The following is a 17,902-nucleotide window of genomic DNA, read 5'->3' as shown; positions in this document are numbered from 1 at the left end:
TATTGTGGCTTTTTCATATTCTGTAGATAGAATCATACACTATCTGGTCCTTTGTGACTGGATTCTTTCACTTAGCATAATGTTTTCAGGGTTCATCGATGTAGCATGTATCAGTGCTTTGTTTCTTTTTTATGGCACACACACAAAAAAATCTTCCATTGAATGGATATACCACATTTTATGCATTCATCAGTTGGTAGACATTTGGGTTGCTTCTACGTTTTGACTCTTGTGAATAATGCCATTATGAACATTTGCATGCAAGTTTTTGTGTGGGTGTATGTTTTCATTTCTCTTGTACATATTCCTAAGAGTAGAATTACTGTATCCTATGGTAACTCCCTGGTTAACATTTTGAGGAACTGCCAGATTGTTTTCCACAGCGGCTGTACCGTTTTACATTCCCACCAGCAGTGTATGAGGGTTCTAGTGATTCTGCCTTCTCACCCACACTTTTGTTATTGTATGTCTTTTTATTATAGCCATCCTATTGGATATGAAGTGATATTTCATAGTGGTTTTGATTTTCACTTCCCTAATAACCAATGATGTTGAGCATCTTTTCATGTGCTTATTGGATATTTGTGAGGAAATGCCTGTTTAGCTCTCCCATTTTTTTTTTTTTTTAGTGAGTCTTACTCTGTTGCCCAGGTGGGAGTGCAGTGGTGCAATCATAGCTCGAGTAGCTGGGACTACAGGCTCCTGTCATCATACCTGGCTAATTTTAAAACAATTTTTTGTAGAGATGGGGGTCGTAATAGACTGGTCTTAAATTCCAGGCCCCAAGCGATTTGCCTGCCTTGGCCTCCCAAAGTGTTGGGATTACAGGTATGAGGTACCACGCCTGTACTCTCCCATTGTTTAATTAAGTTATTTGTCTTTTTATTATTGAGTTGTAAGAGCTGTTTATATAGTTGAGTTGCCTGACCTTTATCAGATATATGACTTGCAGATCTTTTCTCCAATCCTGTAGGTTGTCTTTTTACTTTCTTGATGGTGCGCTTTGATGCACAAAGTATTTTAATTTTGATGAAGTCCAATTTATTTATTTTGTCTCTTATTACCATCCTTTTGGTGTTGTATTTAAGAAATGGTTAAGAAACCGTTGCCTAGCCCAAGGTAATGAATATTTACTCCTATATTTTCTTTAGTGAACTTTATAGTTTTAGCTCTTACAGCTATGACTTTGATCTCTTTTGGGTTAAGTTTTGTGTGTGATGTGAGGAAGGGGCCCAACTTCGTTCTTTCACCTGTGGATATCCAGTTGTTCCAGCATCATTTGTTGCAATGATTATGCTTTCCTCATTGAGGAAATTAGCCATAACTGTGTGGTTTATTTCTTGACTCTCAATTCTCTTCCATTGATCTATGAGTTTAGCGTCAGTGTTTTTAAAGCTCCTTAGGTTATTCTATGTGCAGTCGAGATTGAGAACCATCTGGCCAGAGTGGAGAGTTTGGCTGGTTTGATTGGGAGACAGTACAGTGCGAGATTTTTGTAATACTTCACTATAGATGTGCAAACCATCATTCTTCACTAAGCCAGTGTTCCCTGACCTTGCCCAATGAGACTTGCCAGGGATTCTTGTTAACAACATAGATTTCTGGCCTCTGTGAACTGGGGAGTACAGGGCCTGGTGGAGGGTAGGGAGGGATCAGCTTTGTGTGTGGCCTATGATTCTGGGCTCTTCCATATGGACACTTCCTACCAGTTGCAGGTTCACCATAACCTTCAGGAATCTGTGTATTTAATGAACTGTTCAGGTGAGTCTTATGGTTAGGCTAGCTGGGGTGATGCTAGGTCTGCCAGGCGAGACCATTAGAAGCCTGTGTACCTGCACTGCAGTTCATCCACAGAATTGCTCTTCCCAAGGTACTCTTGGAGTGAGGCCATCACCCTGTGATGCCATTGTCCTTGTCGTGTTTACTGTGCACACTTCCCCGGCCACCTTGTTTAATATTGCCTTCTGCCAAATATGTACAGATACTGTCGTACCCACAGTTCTTCCCCGTCTGTGTTGTTTGCTTTGTTTACATTACATAGCACTTTTCAGGAATAATTAATTTATTTATCTAGTCTCTATCTATACCACTAGATTGAAATCCTCCTGAGGGAAGGATTTTTATTTTTATTTTTTTTCATTTGAGTGCAATATTCCCAGCACCAAGAACAGTGCCTAGCATACAGTAGGCACTTGATAAGTATTAAGTAAATGTAAGGGTATTATTGGAGAATGAAGGGAGGGACTTGTCTGTTTCAGCATCAGTAGTCATTGTGCTCGTTTTGAATGTCATGGTGCTGTGAATCATGGAAATAGGTGTTTCTGTCTTTGTATAGGCCACTCAAAAATCATTGCCTAAGCCAGGTACGTTGGGACACCTGTAGTCCCAGGTACTCAGGAGACTGAGGTGGAGGATTGCTTGAGCCCAGGAGCTTGAGGCCAGCTTGGGCAACATAGTGAGACCCCGTCTCTTATTAAAAAAAAAAAGTCATCACCATATTTATGTCCTTTTTCTGCTAGGTCTGAACTAAATGACTTATGTGTCATGTACTAACTTCTAACCTTTTTCCTCCCAGTTTAATTTATCTTGCTGTATTGTATGTATCTCTGCAAACTATCTAAATCTTCTTTGGAAACTGGCTGGCTGAAAGGAAGTACTATTTAATCAGATTTGATGAGAAGGTCTTAACTTCAGCCCTCTAGGTCTGGGAAATTAAAACCTTGGATTCTAGGTGGTAGAGGATAATTTTTTTTTTAATGAATTTCTTTTTATTTATTTATTTTTTTCCTTTTTAGGATAGAATTTTTGCGGCATTTGAAGAGCTTTTTCCAGATTATGTTTAAAATTGAAACCAAGCCATGTGGTGAAGAACTCAAGGGCGGGGATAAAGTGCTGATGACCTGTGTTGGCATTGGTTTCTCCAACCTTAGCAAGACCCTCAAGTGATAACCATCACAAGATAAGGCCCCAATGCCTACAGACAAAGCAGAAGCTGCCACAGACACCAATGGGACCAAGTCCAAATGGATTAATCCAGGACAGGATAGCCACTTGCTTAATTTTCTGTGAAGAAATATCAATATACAAATAAAAGACATACCTGTAGCATGTGGTTTCCAGCTGTTTCTCCAGTGGCATTGCCATTGCCCAGGAGGGGCCCAGTCACCATGAGAGCTCCCTTGCCTTACCTGGTGGAAGAATGTGCCTTCAGGCCACAGTTGTGCTGCTAGAACAGTCTCATAGCTGCAGTTCAGCTGTGCTTCCTCAGCCTACTATCATAGGCTTCCTTGGCCGTCTGTCGTATGGCTGTTTTCCAAACCTGTGGAGTCTGTTACTGTTCTTTCTGCAAGGACTCACCTACTTGAGCCTCGGTTTTTGTTGTAGAGATTAAATGAGATAATATGAGTGGCAGCTCTTCATGAGTCCTGCAGTGCTAAGCAAATGTCAGAAATTGGTATATTAGACTATTTATCTTTTGTCTTCTGAATGGATTGCTGTCGTGGACACAGACACTGATCTTCATCTGGTTCATTGTATTTATATGTGAGGGATGGGTGGCTGCAGGGGTCCAAGTAAGTTATTGGGATTTTTTTTATATTCCAGGTGTGCTATACATTCTTATTTTATTTTCACAATAGCTCTGTGATGTAAATGCTATCTCCATGAGAAAATTCACAAAGGGTGTTTTGTTCCTTTAAAATGTATAATGTAAAGACATTAAATCTCCTCACTTAAGGATCTAAGTGTAATAGTCAGGGTCTGGGATTTTACCCTTGCAAGCTAATAAGTTAGATTATTACTTTTTTGTTGATGCTACCAGAAGACATGAGGATCCTGGGTCAGAGATAAAGAACTTTACTCAGCATAGCAAGCAGCATGAACTTCATGTTTATATTGATTTCCCCTGTTCCCCAGGTCTCACAGTGGACATGGAGGGGCCCAGGTAGATGCTATGCATGTTACAAGTTTGCATCATAGCCAAAGAACTTGTTATATTTGGGGACTCCACCTCTTTCATGGCAAGCCTGTTGTTTCACGTGCAGACATTACTTCATCCCTTAAGACTGCCTCCTGCAAACACAGTTTTGAGAAAGAACCCAGGTAAGAGCCTGCCCAGCAAGAATATGCAGGAATACCAGGATCCATGGCAGATTTCCCCTGCCAACTAATAGAGTCTGCATTTGATATGTGCATAGGCTTGAAGTTTGTAGAAGGGGAAAGATGTACTTCTTTCTACTAGAATTCCAAATGGTGTCCTCCCCCGGTGGTGAACTTTGCCTCACCACTCCCTCTCAGTACCTTTTTCTTTTTAAGTGAAAAGGGGCTAGAGAAAGGCTATGCTTTGATGTCTAGGGGTGTGGGAGGATGTGGAGGTAGAGAGTTAACCTTGAGGAAGGCCAGGACATTCTGGACTATGACATTCTACTGAGAGCTTTACATACTGTATTGGTAATGTGCTCTTGGTATATAACAAATGCTCACAAACTTAGTAGCTTAAAACAATACCTCTTTATCATTTCACAGTTCTGAAGGTCAGATATCCAGACAGGGCTTGGTTGAATTCTCTGCTTAGAGTCTCATAAGGCTGATATCAGGGTGTCTGTCACCTGGGCTGGGCTCAGCTCTCATCTGAAGGCTCTGGGAAAGAATGTGCTTCCAGCTCATTCAGGTTGTTGGCAGAATTCAGGGTTGTAGGACTGAAGTCACCTGTTTTCTTCCCATTTTTCTTGCTGGCTGTGAGCTGTGGACAACTCTTAGCATATAGACAGGCACTGCCCATATTTCTGTCACCTTCAAGCTGGCAGTAGTGCATGGAATCCTGGTACTTTGGATTCACCTTCCTTTTGATACCAGCTGGAGAAAACATTGCTTAAAAATGACTCATAGCACAATAGTCCTACCTGGATTATCTCCCTATCTTAAGGTCAACTGACAACAGCAATACTAGATTTGTGTTTAAATAACCAGGGGCTGGGAATCGTGGATTACCATCTAAGAATTTTGCCTGCCACACATACTGCAGTCTTACCTAGTGCCGCTGACGTTCGAACTCAGATCTGCCCATATAGAGCTCAAATCCAGAACTAAGGGGCACATTGCTTTTGGAATACCACATACCTGCCGTTCCTTGTACAAGCTCTGGAAATGGTGCTGTTGGTCAATGTAGGGTGGCACATAGAGGCCAGGCAGATTACTATAAGCAGTAGAGGGGATATGTGCTACTGTCCACTGCAAACCTGGAAGTGTCTGGTGTGGTTCCAGCCCTGCATCTGGCAAAGCTGCTTCTGGAGTTGGAACATCTGGCAGGAATGGTGATCGTATTGCCAAAAAGAGGACAAATTTAATATTTATTTAAACAGCTCACTCCCAGCCCCTTCTCAATTCCCAAGAGAAGCAATGTACCATTCCTTCGGGCAGAAGTCATCCTTTGCTGTTTGCTGGGACATCTTAGAGACTATTCAAATCCTGCATTCTCTTCCTTTTTTCTAGCTTAGCTCCTGGTTGGTCCACTTCCTTGCTGGGGTAGCTTGAAGCGAGAGATTCCAGCGTTTGGGGGCTTGGTTTTCTATCTTGGTCTTTCTGTTCCTTTCTGCTGATAGAGATAGACCATTCTGAGTTAACGGCAGCAGTTGTTCAATGGGACTGTGAGTTTTTTAGGCAGATAAACCTGTGAACTTGTTAGGGGTCATGGTAGAATCATTCTTTGCCTTCTTGTCATCTACAAGGCCCTGCTTCTGTCTTTCAACATCCTTTAACTACATTCCATGCAGACTCCAGCCAGCCTCCATCATGATGATTTTACCATAGTGGTCAAAACAATTGCTAAGGGGTGGGAGGAAGCCAGTGTATTGCAACATGACATGTTGATTGGGAAAGAGCAACAGGGAGGACCTGATGAATTCCACTAGGCAGCTAAGCCTCAGGGGTTTTGTTCTTTTAAAAAAAATTAAATTCTTTTTTGAGTCAGGGTCTCACCCAGGCTAGAGTGCAGTGGTGCAATCCTAACTCACTGTAACCTCAAACTCCTGTGCTCAAGTGATCCTCCTGCCTCAGCCCCCCAAGTAGCTGGGACTATAGGCATGAGCCACTGTACCCAGCTAATTAAAAAAAATTTTTTTAGAGATGTTGTCCAGGCTGGAGTTTTTGTGTTTTTGTTTTTGTTTTTCCGATTTAATTTTAAGTTCTGGGATACCTGTGCAGGACGTGCAGGTTTGTTACATAGATAAACATGTGCCATGGTGGTTTGCTGCACCTATCAACCCATCACCTAGGTATTAAGCCCAGGGTGCATTAGCTATTTATCCTGATGCTGTCCCTTCTGGGTTTTCTTTATTTTAAAAAATCATTTCCAAAAAAGTGGTAAGATAGCTAATCACAGACCCAAATTATAAAAACAAAAATTCAAGTTGTACCATGGTGCCTGTCCTCACACCAAACAGCAGAAGACAATGAGGTGGCCATTTTCTGTTAGGTCTTCGTGTTGGGAGGCTGCTAGGTGAGACCAATCCTGGCACTTAGTTTTATGGCCCCTGAGTAGAAGAGTTGAAGGTGGTAGAGAGAGGCAAAGGAAGTAGGCAGGATGGTGTACAGAAGGCTGGAAGCAGTTGATGAAATCAAAGGTAGTTGGGGACACTGGAGCATCAGTGAAACAGAATTTCCAAAGTTTTGTCAGTGCCTGAGGTGAGGGTGGAGTTCAGCTGGGGGAGGCAGAATCAGAGTGAGCTAAATAAGTGGATTTACTGGGCTTTCGTTCCAGGGTCCGAGGAGTAGAATGTGGGGTTCCGTTGACCTTCCCAGTTGGTAGTGTCAGACCTGGGGTGTACAGGTGGCAATTTTAGTCTGTGATGAGTGGGAATGCAGCACTGCAGGGCCTGTGCCCACCCAGGATCTCCATTGTCCCTTACTCCAGAGCGCACGAGAAGTAGCTCGCACTTGGTTTTCCATGTTCAGATGGTGCTGGCCTGTTCTTTAGAAGTGACTGAAAGTTAATGGGATTGTCAACAGGCAAGCTGGACCTTTTTGTACTTTTCTTGGCCACATCTAAGAGGCCATTTGAGTGGAACAGTTTATCAGTGTTTGGCATCTAACGAAGGCCGAGCCACGTCACTCCAGCAAATGAAAGCTGCCCGGTTGTCAGGGGTTGCCCAGGTGTGGGGCTGCCCTCCTTCCTGGTCGCATTTGGCCCGTACCTGTCAGGTAGTCCGACCCCCAACCCTGAGCACAGGCCTGGGGTCAGCACCTGTTTTGAAACATCCTAGATGTTTCAGGTATTCAAGTGTCTCTGAGGGCTCGGGACATTCTTTATTCCTGTTTCCTCCTCATTCCCAGCCCTCTAAAGAGCCTTGTGTCCAAAAATCCTCAGATTGCTTAATTTGTTAATTTATTTCTGCCACAATTTGGGACATTACATATTTCAACTGATATAGAAATCAGAGGCCAACTTAAAGACAAAAGATAATGAACGCGCCTGGCTAAAAGATATGTGCCTCCGTGTGTCTGTTCCCTGAATACCCTGTTACCACAGCTGCGATAGAGTGCTTGGGCTGCTGCCGGACTCCCTGGGGGCCATCTGGGCAACTGGTCTCCGTCTTGGGAGAAAATGATGCCCCAAAGGTAAGGCCAGCTGCTGTTTCCTGCTACATCTGGGATGGTGAACCATCCTGAAGTTCTTTGTAATCTTCAAGGAAGTCTGTTAGTGTTTGAAATGGTACCTGGCTTCAGTTGTGGCAACCCAACCTCAGGCTGTTTTAGGTGCTGTGTGCAAGCACTTGTTTCCCGGACCCTCCCACATGCTCCCCTCTTGGTCCGAAGCTCTGTTTTGACCACCCTGCTATTTTACCCATTATTAGACAATGAAAGTCATCGTGCCTAAGATCTATAAGCTTTGAAGGACCTATGAAATGCTTGCAAGAAACCAAGAAAAATAATCCTGGCTGCAAATCATGCAAAGAAAAGAGCAAGAAAAATATCTACAAAATAAAACACTGTACAGCTTAATTTTTTCAGCTTAATTGTTAAAATATTGAGAATAATATAGGTGAGAATTTCTTTTTTCACAAGAATTTATAGTTTTAGTATCTGTTCTGCCAAAGTGAGCATGTCACAAGAATTTCTAAGTGCACGCAGTGATTGCCAAGGAATCATAGCTAAGCACATTGAGTTGCTGATCACCAAACCATTTAAAAGGCAAAATTATAAATAGCTTTTCAGAGATTTGGGATAGGGCTATATTTTTTTTCTTTCTTTCCTTTCTTAAGTTTTTAAAAAATAGAGACAGGGTTTTGCTGTGTTCTCAAATTCCTGGGCTCAAATAATCTGCCCACTTCAGCTGCCCAAAGTGTTAGGATTACCGGCATGAGCTATCACACCCGGCTGAGCTACATTTTAATATGTGTGGTTCGATAATGCTCTCATAACACACCCAGAAAGTAAAACCATCTAAGCCTGCCCCTCCTCTTATGGAGCCACCTCCTCAGTCTTAAAGCCTCAGCTTTTCGTGAAGAAACCCTCTATCCCCACAATACACCCACTGCTACATGTTCTCATAGATGCCTCTCCCCGTCCTTATCTTAGTACTCACTGCACCCTGTCGTTGCTTAATTTTCCTCTCTCTTCATCTATGGTGGTAGGGGCCATCTTTTAAGATTTGGTGTGTCCATGATCTTAAAGTTTTTAAGTTTCTATTAATCAATTATATTATTTGTGAGAGAAGTTTTTGGTTTCTTTTTTAAATAAGTAAAAGAAAGCTGGCTGGCTTCTTGAATTTTAGTAGTGCATTGTGGAAATAACACAGGCTTAGCAATTAGACCTATGTTTGAATCCCAGCTGTGTTAGTAGCATTGTGCTAGCCCTCTGTCCTTCTGACCCTTAGTTTGCTCATCTGAAAATGGGAATTACCTTGTGTCCACCCTGGGATTGAGAAGATTTATTAAACATGTGTTTGTGATTAGGATTCTTTTTAGTTGTTTGATCCTTGGTGAAGATTCAAAGCAGATTTCTGCATAACAGGTTAATGTCAGAATGAGTCACAGCGTTTATCTTTAACATCTAGTACTTGGGTGTACTCAGCTAGAAGACCAGAGACAAGCTGTAGCACCTACATGTGGGTTGAGGTCAAACTGTCCCATGACATATGTTATAAGAGTTAAAGAGAGAGCCTACAGGCATCTCAGTGAGTTCACCGTGTTCTAACACAGAGTGCCAGGATCCATCTAGTTGGCACAGAGGAGAAAGCCTGGCTGACCTGGCAGGTCCTGAAGCCACTGTGTACACCAAACCAAGCTGAGTCGTAAGGAACTCCATCCTTTCCTCTCCCACCAAGAAAGGAAAAGAATCGTAATCTCTAGTTGCCAATTCTGGAATTTTATGTGTTAGCCTATGCTTCCTGTAGCCAGCCTGGGGCTGCATGAAACATCATGTAATAGAAAAGGTCAAACAAGCCTAAGGCTCTGGTCTTGGGTCTTCTGCCTAAGGCATACCTTTGAGCAAATCATTCAGCTTTTTGAACCTCAGTTTCCTCATTAGGATATGAACAAAACCTACTGCAAAAGACTATGAAGACTAAGCATGTGTACCGTACAGGCCCTGGCAATACTAGGCATTAAAAAACTGTGAGTTGCCTCCTTGATTGACGGTAGAGCGAAAGTCCAGAGATACAACGGGAATGTGGAAGTCAGTTTAACTTGGGTGAGTCCTAAGGCTTTGAATTGAATAGAACATAGTTGCAAATAAGAAATTGACTCAAACAGCAGAATTTATAGGCTTTTTAAACTAAGAAGTTTAGTAGTGCATTTAGCTTCAGGTAAAGCTGGATCCAGGGTTCAAACAATGTCATCAGAATTCAACTCTCAGGCTGAGGTGGGAGGATCACTTCAGGCCAGGAGTTCGAGAATTCAACTCTCTCCCGTCTCTGCTTTCTGTTGTGTTGTCTTCCTTCTCCAGCAGGCATTATTTTTCATATGCTGTTTTTTTTTTGGCAACCCTTAAGTACTGGATAGAGATTCTCTACCCAATACTGAATCCTAGCTGTGTCAGTAGCATCGGGCTGGGCCTCCATCCTTCTGACCCTTAGTACCCTCATTTGAAAATGGGAAATATCTTACCCACCCTGGGATTTATTGGGTAGTGATTCTCTCTATTCAATACTTAAAAAAAAAAAAACAAAAAAAAAAACTTCTATAAAGGCTGTCAGAATTGTGTCTCCCTCTGTTGAACACAGAGCACCCCAATTGACCAGATCTGGGTCCTGTTCTTGTCCCTAGAGTGGTAATGATGTCAGCCTCACCTAAATTGTATGGACTGAGAGGAGAGGAAGAGTTGATTCTCAAAGGGAAGTCTGAATGCTTTTATAGAAGAGACAATTGATACTGGATAGGCAGAAGGAGCAGTTGTTTGCTGTAGACTACATTGCCTAATTCCTTGAATATTCTCAGAAAGATGCTCCACAATACTGCCTGCCCACCACCATCTTTCACCATCCAGAATCTTCCAGCATTGTGGTATAGAATTGAGTGAACAAGGATGAATTCACCTTAACAAATGATGCCCAACAAAGGCAAGATCATTGGACTCAGAAGGCCAAAGTTATCATGGTTGCTTGGCAAAGATTTGTTATATTAGCCAGTGGCATTCTTGGGCTAGAAGGGGGAGCAGTACTCTGGATGGTAACCCAGAGGGAGGAAAAGTGGCAATGACCAATTCCAGGTGTGGGAGCAGCATGGGTGTTGTGGGCCAAGAGGAGGGGTTGGGGCACAGCGTAAAGAAAAATGTCAGTTGATGCTCTTGCTCTCTATCATGGTCCTGCCTTTTCTTTTTTCCTTTTTTTTTTTTTTTTTCCTAAGACAGAGTTTCACCAGAGACAAGCTGTGGCACCTGCATGTGGGTTGAGGTCAAACTGTCCCATGACATATGTTACAAGAGTTAAAGAGAGGGCCTACAGGCATCTCGGTGAGTTCACTGTGTACACATGTTGCCCAGGCTGGAGTGCAGTGGCGTGATCTTGGCTCACTGCAACCTCTGCCTCCTGGGTTCAAGTGATTCTCCTGCCTCAGCCTCCTGAGTAGCTGGGATTATAGGTGCCCACCATGATGCCTGGCTAATTTTTGTATTTTTAGTAGAGATGGGGTTTTATCATGTTGGCCAGGCTGGTCTCAAACTCCTAACCTCAGGTGATCTGCCTGCCTTTCAGCCTCCCAAAGTGCTGGGATTACAGGTGTGAGCCACTGCATGGTTGCTTTTTCTAACCTCTGAAAACAGATTCAGGAGCTGGGGAGGAAGACCAGGATTTTTTGCCCATTGCCAAGATTGTGAATTGATGGCAACAATGTCAGGAGCTACCAGCGGAAGACCAATGAAGACATATCAAACCTGTGACTCCTCCAGTGGGCGGGAGTGTGAGAGGTGCTTCTCATTTTCAAATAATTTGCAATTTTTTTTTTTTTTTTTTTTTGGAGATGGAGTCTCACTGTCACCCAGGCTGGAGTGCAGTGGCACGATCTCAGCTTACTGCAACCTCTGCCTCCTGGGTTCCAGCAATTCTCTGCCTCAGCCTCCTGAGTAGCTGGGATTACAGGTGCCCACCACCATGCCTGGCTAACGTTTTGTATTTTTAGTAGAGTCGGGGTTTCACCATATTGGCCAGGCTGATCTTGAACTCCTGATCTTGTGATCCACCCTCCTCAGCCTCCCAAAGTGCTGAGATTATAGGCGTGAGCCACTGCGCCTGGCCCGCACTATTTTTTACAGTTATATGTACACACATATATATTTGTATATGTATATATGTTAGTTTATATTAAGAATCCCAGATAGAACTCCAGCAATTTTCCATCAGCCTCAAGGGAAATAAGGATTAGGAATCCTGGCCGGGTGTGGTGGCTCATGCCTGTAATCCAAGCACTTTAGGAGGCCAAGGCAAGTGGATCACTTGAGGTCAGGAGTTCAAGACCAGCCTGGCCAATATGGTGAAACCCTGTCTCTACTAAACAGACAAAAATTAGCCAGGCATGGTGGTGGGTGCCTGTAATCCCAGCTACTCAGGAGGCTGAAGCAGGAGAGCCACTTGAACCTGGGAGGTGGAGAGGTTACAGTGAGCTGAGATCGTGCCACTGCACTCCGGCCTGGGCGACAGTGAGACTCTGTCTCAAGAAAAAATATTAGGAATCCTCTTTGTCTGACTCCTCTGTACCCTCAAAAATCAACAACAACCAAAAACTACATACACAACTTACATGTGGCAGAGGCCCCAGAAGAGGCCACAAAAGATGCCTCAGGAGACCTGCTGCAATGCTGGGCAAGTGGCTTAGGCCCCTGCACATTACCCATTTTCCAGGGCTGGCTCCAGGATTCTGGGTCAGAGCACTGTGCTCAGCCTCCAAATTAGGGTCTCTTCAGGGCCAGTGTAGTGCTTCCCAGAGGAGGTTCCATAATACACTAGCATCATGGGGTGCTTTCCCTGAAAAGAGCTTAATAGAGGTTTTGAAAATGCAGCAGTCTCCATCACAGTGTATATTAACAGAGCAAACACTACAAGAAGCCTTGCACCTGAAGCTTTGTTTTATCTGCACTGTTCAAACTCACCTAACCATGGAACTTTGCCTACCCTGGAAAAAGGGAGAGAGAGAAAGAGACTATTTGTATTATGTAGTGCTCTTATTCTGCAGATCACACTTTGGGTGTTCCTGGTCTGATAGGATTTATTGATGAATACAGAAAATATCAGCTCTTGCATTCTTTTTTTTGAGACACTGTCTTGCTCTGTCAGGTTGGAGTACAGCGGCACGACCATAGCTCACTGCAGCCTCAACCTCTCCTAGGCTTAAGCGATCTTCCCACCTTAGCCTCCTGAGTAGTAGCTGGGACCACAGGTGTGTACCACCACACCTGGCTAGTTTTTTAAAATCTTTTGTAGAGATGAGGTCTTGCTCTGTTGCCCAGGCTGGTCTCGAACTCCTGAGCTCAAGCGATCCTCCTGCCTTGGCCTCCCAAAGTGCTGAAATTACAGGTGTAAGCCACTGCACCCGGCCAGCTCTTGCATTCTTGATTGGGGTATTTGTGAGAAGCCAAGTAGTTGTCAAGAATCTAGGTGGAAAATCCAGACTCATGTCTAACCCTGGCCCCAGCCCTACAGCATTGAACACCCCCACACATGAGCTTCGGATCAGTGGCCATCAGCCCAACTGACTCTGTGCCATCTTCCCTTATTGTCTGGGCTTCTAGAAATTAGAGGGGCCAGGTATGTGGATAGGGTTGGATTTTGTGGTGTTTATATGATTATTACAATGTCCTCATTTTCTTGAGAGTTACACAGACTGTTGTTCTTTTCCTCTTAGCTCAGAGGCTCAATATGGCAGGAAAGCTCACTTTAGGTTCTCAGCAAGAAGTTGGAAGAGGTCAGGGAGAAGTCCTTGGGGAGGAGGAACCAAGGAGATATGAAAGGTTTCTTGAAGTCCTATGGTTACTCTTAGGCCAAGCCTGAACCTTGAAACACCTAGATTTTTAGAGGATTCAGACCAGGACACCACCTGCTATCACTGAGATGCAAAGACATGGTCCTTGAAGCAAAGGACCTTGTTGCTCGGAATGGGGAGAGAGCTTGAGCTTTTTAAGTTGGCTTTTGAAAAGATACTCTTGTACTTAAGCCCCTCCTTGACCTGCTTCTCTGTTAATGGGCTCTCCAGAAAAGAGCTTGGCTAATACTCTCTGAGTGTCTTCTTCAAGATGTAGAATTAATGTCAGTGCTTTTAAAATCTGTTGAACCTGTGTGCCCAGGATAAACTTTTGCAGCTCTTGACAATCTGAGTGAGTTCATTTGTAGTCCTGAGTTTTGTCTTTGGGAGTGCAGAAGGTGAAAGAAACCTTGAATCACCTGGACACCGACCTGAGAAGAAGAGTGAGAAAGGAAGTGGATAACACCCTCAGTTGGAAGTAGTGTGCTCTGAGTACCTTTGTTAACAATGCTAAGAAAACAGCTTTGGCAAAGTAAGGGGTCCTGTAGGGAGAACAGGAGTGGGTTAGCTGCTCCAGTCCCTCGAGGACTGTCCTACTTGTCTGATCTGTTTGCTGGGGATCTGCATGCCCCAAGAGGACTGTTTGAATGCTTAGCACGTAATATGCTTTGTACATCTTGTGAGACTATCTTCCCAAATTTTAAGAACCATGCTTAACACATAATATGCTTTGTACATCTTGTGAGACTATCTTCCCAAATTTTAAGAACCATTGTTATGAATAATATACAAATGCATTTTAAAGCATTATTGAATTCATACTTATTTAATTGTGTACTTTTTGTTTGTTTGAGACAAGGTTGCACTCTGTTGCCCAGGCTGGAGTGCAGTGGCATGATCGCTGCTCACTGCATACTTGAATTGCTGGGCTCAGGCGATCCTCCTGCCTCAGCCTCCCGAGTGGCTAGGACTATAGGCATGTGCCACCACACCTGGCTAATTTTTCAATGTTTTGTAGAGACAGGGTCTCACTATGCTTCCCAGGCTGGTCTTGAATGCCTCACCTCAAGCAGTCCTCCCTCTTCTGCTTCCCAAGGTGATAAGATTACAGGAATGAGCTACCATGCCTGGCCTGTATTTTCTCCATCAACAGATTCTATTATTTCCTCCTCCTCCTCCTCCTCCTCCCCCGCCTCCGCCTCCGCCTCCGCCTCCGCCTCCGCCTCCGCCTCCGCCTCCGCCTCCTCCTCCTCCGCCGCCTCCTCCTCCGCCGCCTCCGCCTCCGCCTCCGCCTCCGCCGCCTCCGCCTCCGCCTCCTCCTCCTCCGCCTCCTCCTCCTCCGCCTCCGCCGCCTCCTCCTCCGCCGCCTCCTCCGCCGCCGCCGCCGCCGCCGCCGCCTCCGCCTCCGCCTCCGCCGCCGCCGCCGCCGCCGCCGCCGCCGCCGCCTCCGCCGCCGCCGCCTCCTCCTCCTCCTCCTCCTCCTCCTCCCCCCGCCCCCCCCCACCCCACCCCACCCCACCCTTTACAGAAACAAGTCTGAAAATTTTAGATGCTTCAAAGAGGTCCTTGTGCTTTCTTCAAAAGGCTGTAATATATTATAAAATTGCTTGCCCCCCAGTAGTCATCTCTGGTTGGTTACCTATCTTGGTTATGTAATTATTCTGAAAGGTTCTGGAAAGTTTGAACTTCTTGCCACAAACCTTGACTGTTTGCCTGCATTGGAGGGGAGGGTTAGAAGAGAGAAGAGGGGTAAGATTGGAGGACAGTTCACTCATCACTCAGAGGGCTGAAGTTCCATTTAGCATCACTGATCTCCTGATACTAAAATGTCCAAGCAGAGCCTCCCTGCTTCGATATAAAGTGCTGCCTCCTTCCCTCAGGATGTTTCCTCCACAAAGCAGCTGACTTCCAATGTGGCAAGAGCTCCTATTTTTCTTGACTCAAAATTGCCACTGCCTTATGGATTTCAGAACACTTCCATAAACATCATCCCATTTCATCTTCACAGACACTTCTCAGTTTAGGCTTAGAGAAACTATCAGACTTACTTAAGGTCACACAATTAGTGGAGAAATTGCAGCAAGAACACAAAACTTTGGGTTTCAGTAGCTCTGAACCATGACATATGAGTGTCTTTAGTAGGTCATACCTTAGTGCCCTTTCAAATGGGCATTATTTAAATGTTTGCTCAATATCTGTTTAGAGATGAGAAGATGAACACCTGTGAAAGAAGAGTAGAAAAGGAAGGTGTGGAGGCAGCACCCAGTTTTTCATGTTTTCCTCAGAAAGACCAAAGCCCAGCAGCTAACCATGGATGAATTAATTATCTTTTGTTACTCAAGCATTCCCCTTAGAAATCATATTAGGACTTTTTTCTTGAGTGTAAGTGACTAAAAACAACTCAAACAGGCTTAAGCAAATGTATTGACTCATTCAAAGGAAAAGTCCAGGGATGTACCTCACTTCAGGCATAAACTGGGTCCAGGGGCTTGAATGATGTCACCAAAACTCGTCACTTTTGATCCATCCTCTAGTAGGGTCACCCCACTGAGGGCAGCAAGAAGTCATCAGAAGTTCTTGGCGCGTATCCTATCCTCAGCAGCTGCAATAAAAAGAATCTTTCTGACAGTTCCCAAAAATGTCCCCAAGGGTTGACTGTCATGGGATTGATTTAGTTATTTGCCCAACTCTAAATCAATCACTATAACCAGTAGTGGTTGGTCAGATAGATTGGCCACATCTGGGTGCATGCTAGCTCCAAGAGCCCAGCGCACTTGGACCTCCCGTACTGCATGAGTTAAGAATAGGAGAGGTGGTCACCAAGGAAAATATGGATTCTAGTGCCAGACGACAAAGAAATGGATGCTGGGCAGGCCAAAGCAATGAATTTGTACTGAAGAAATGTTCCTCTAGCCCCGAACACCCGGCAGCTTACCAAAATACTGCTTTAAACAACATTCCAGACACTCCCTCAGCAGAATTCCAGTCAATACAATTTTCTGTATTCTACTGCATTATAGTTTGGTACCCTGGGCAGCTTCTCAGCTAGATCCCCTTTATTCCAACTCTGTCTTTGCCAGGTGAGGAAGTTGCAGAGTAGAGGGACATGGCCCAAGTTACACAGCCAGGATAAAGAGGAGTTCAGACCAGATCCTGTTCCCAGACCATTGGCTACTGAAACCAGGAAGCACTGCTGACCCTGGCACTTGGGCCAGCCCAGCAGCACAGCCTTGCTTGTCCCATGACCCAGCCAAGTTCTGTTAGGACCCACGATTGGTATAGATTATAGCACCAAAAGATCTCCAGGTTCTGGAATTGGTCCATTTTGGCCAGTGCTATGGTCTGAATATTCGTATCCTCTTCAGATTCGTATGGTGAAATCCTAACCCCCAAGGTGATGGAATTAAGAAGTGTGGCTTTTGAGACGTGATTAAGTCTGAAGAGCAGAATCTTCATGAATGAGATTAGTGTCCTTATAAGAGACTCTTCCCCACTTTCTTTTCCACCTGGAGGACGCAGCAAGAAAGCACTACCTGCAAACTAGGAAATGGGTCCTCCCTAGATACTAAATCTGCTGGCACCTTGATCTTGAACTTCCCATCCTCTAGAACTGTGAGAAATACGTTTCTGTTGTTTAGAAACCATCCAGTCTATGGTATTTTGTTATAGCAGCCTGAACAGACTAAAACCTTCCAAGGTAATCATACCCTATTTTAGGCTCTGCAGAGGGTGCACCAGTGTGGGCACTGCTGTGGACTGTGTCTAGTATTCAGAATATGTGCATTGATTTAGGTAAAAAATGTTCTTAAGAGTCCCCAAAGAGTGATCATCTGGAAGGATACACATTGTGTCATTAATAGAAGTAGTACAGGCCTGTGAGATTGGGAAGGGTACTTTCACTTTTGGCTTTATGTATTCTCTGTTGCTGGAATTATTTAGAGGCAGGTGCTGAGCCACAGTGGGATATCTGGAAGAATCACACTTGTACCTGAACACAGAGTTTGAGATAGACGGGCAAAGTGTCTCTGATGAGGAGCTCAGAGGCAGGGTCGTTAGGGAGAAGACTCTGGACCCAAGCATAAGGCTACCACATACCCAGAAAAATTAAGATCTTTATTTTTATTTTTATTTTTTGGAGAAAAGGTCTCACTCTGTCACCAAGGCTGGAGTGTAGTGGTGTGATCTCAACTGGCTGCAGCCTTGACCTCCTGGGGTCAAGTGATCCTCCCACCTCAGCCTCTTGAGTAGCTGGGACCACAGGCATGAGCCATCACACTTGGCTAATATATATATATATATATATATATATATATATTTTTTTTTTTTTTTTGAGACAGAGTCTCACTCTGGTCATCCAAGCTGGAGTGCAGTGGCATGATCTTGGCTCACTGCAACCCTGGCTAATTTTTTAAAAATTATTTTTTATAGAGACAGGGTCTCAGTATGTTGCCCAA

At 44.3% G+C, this 17,902-nt stretch overlaps 1 protein-coding gene across 3 annotated transcripts in view; it reads left to right on the top strand.

Annotated features, from left to right (window-relative positions):
- Positions 1-6,125, top strand: part of RCL1 (RNA terminal phosphate cyclase like 1) — a 70,657-nt gene extending 64,532 nt beyond the window's left edge. For 2 of the 3 annotated variants that reach the window (XM_054519975.2, XM_054519976.2), the window contains exon 9: positions 2,796-3,743. In XM_054519975.2, coding sequence (XP_054375950.2) covers positions 2,796-2,946 — 151 coding nt within the window. In that variant the 3' untranslated portion in view covers positions 2,947-3,743. Of the gene's footprint in view, positions 1-2,795 lie in introns of all 3 variants that reach the window. The other variant, XM_002819818.6, reaches the window with a different exon arrangement.
- The last annotated feature ends 11,777 nt before the right edge of the window (positions 6,126-17,902 follow it).

Source organism: Pongo abelii, chromosome 13, assembly GCF_028885655.2.
Source record: "Pongo abelii isolate AG06213 chromosome 13, NHGRI_mPonAbe1-v2.0_pri, whole genome shotgun sequence".
Taxonomy (NCBI): domain Eukaryota; kingdom Metazoa; phylum Chordata; class Mammalia; order Primates; family Hominidae; genus Pongo; species Pongo abelii.
The sequence above is the reverse complement of the archived record's forward strand: the minus strand, read 5'-3'. Positions and strand labels throughout refer to the sequence as shown.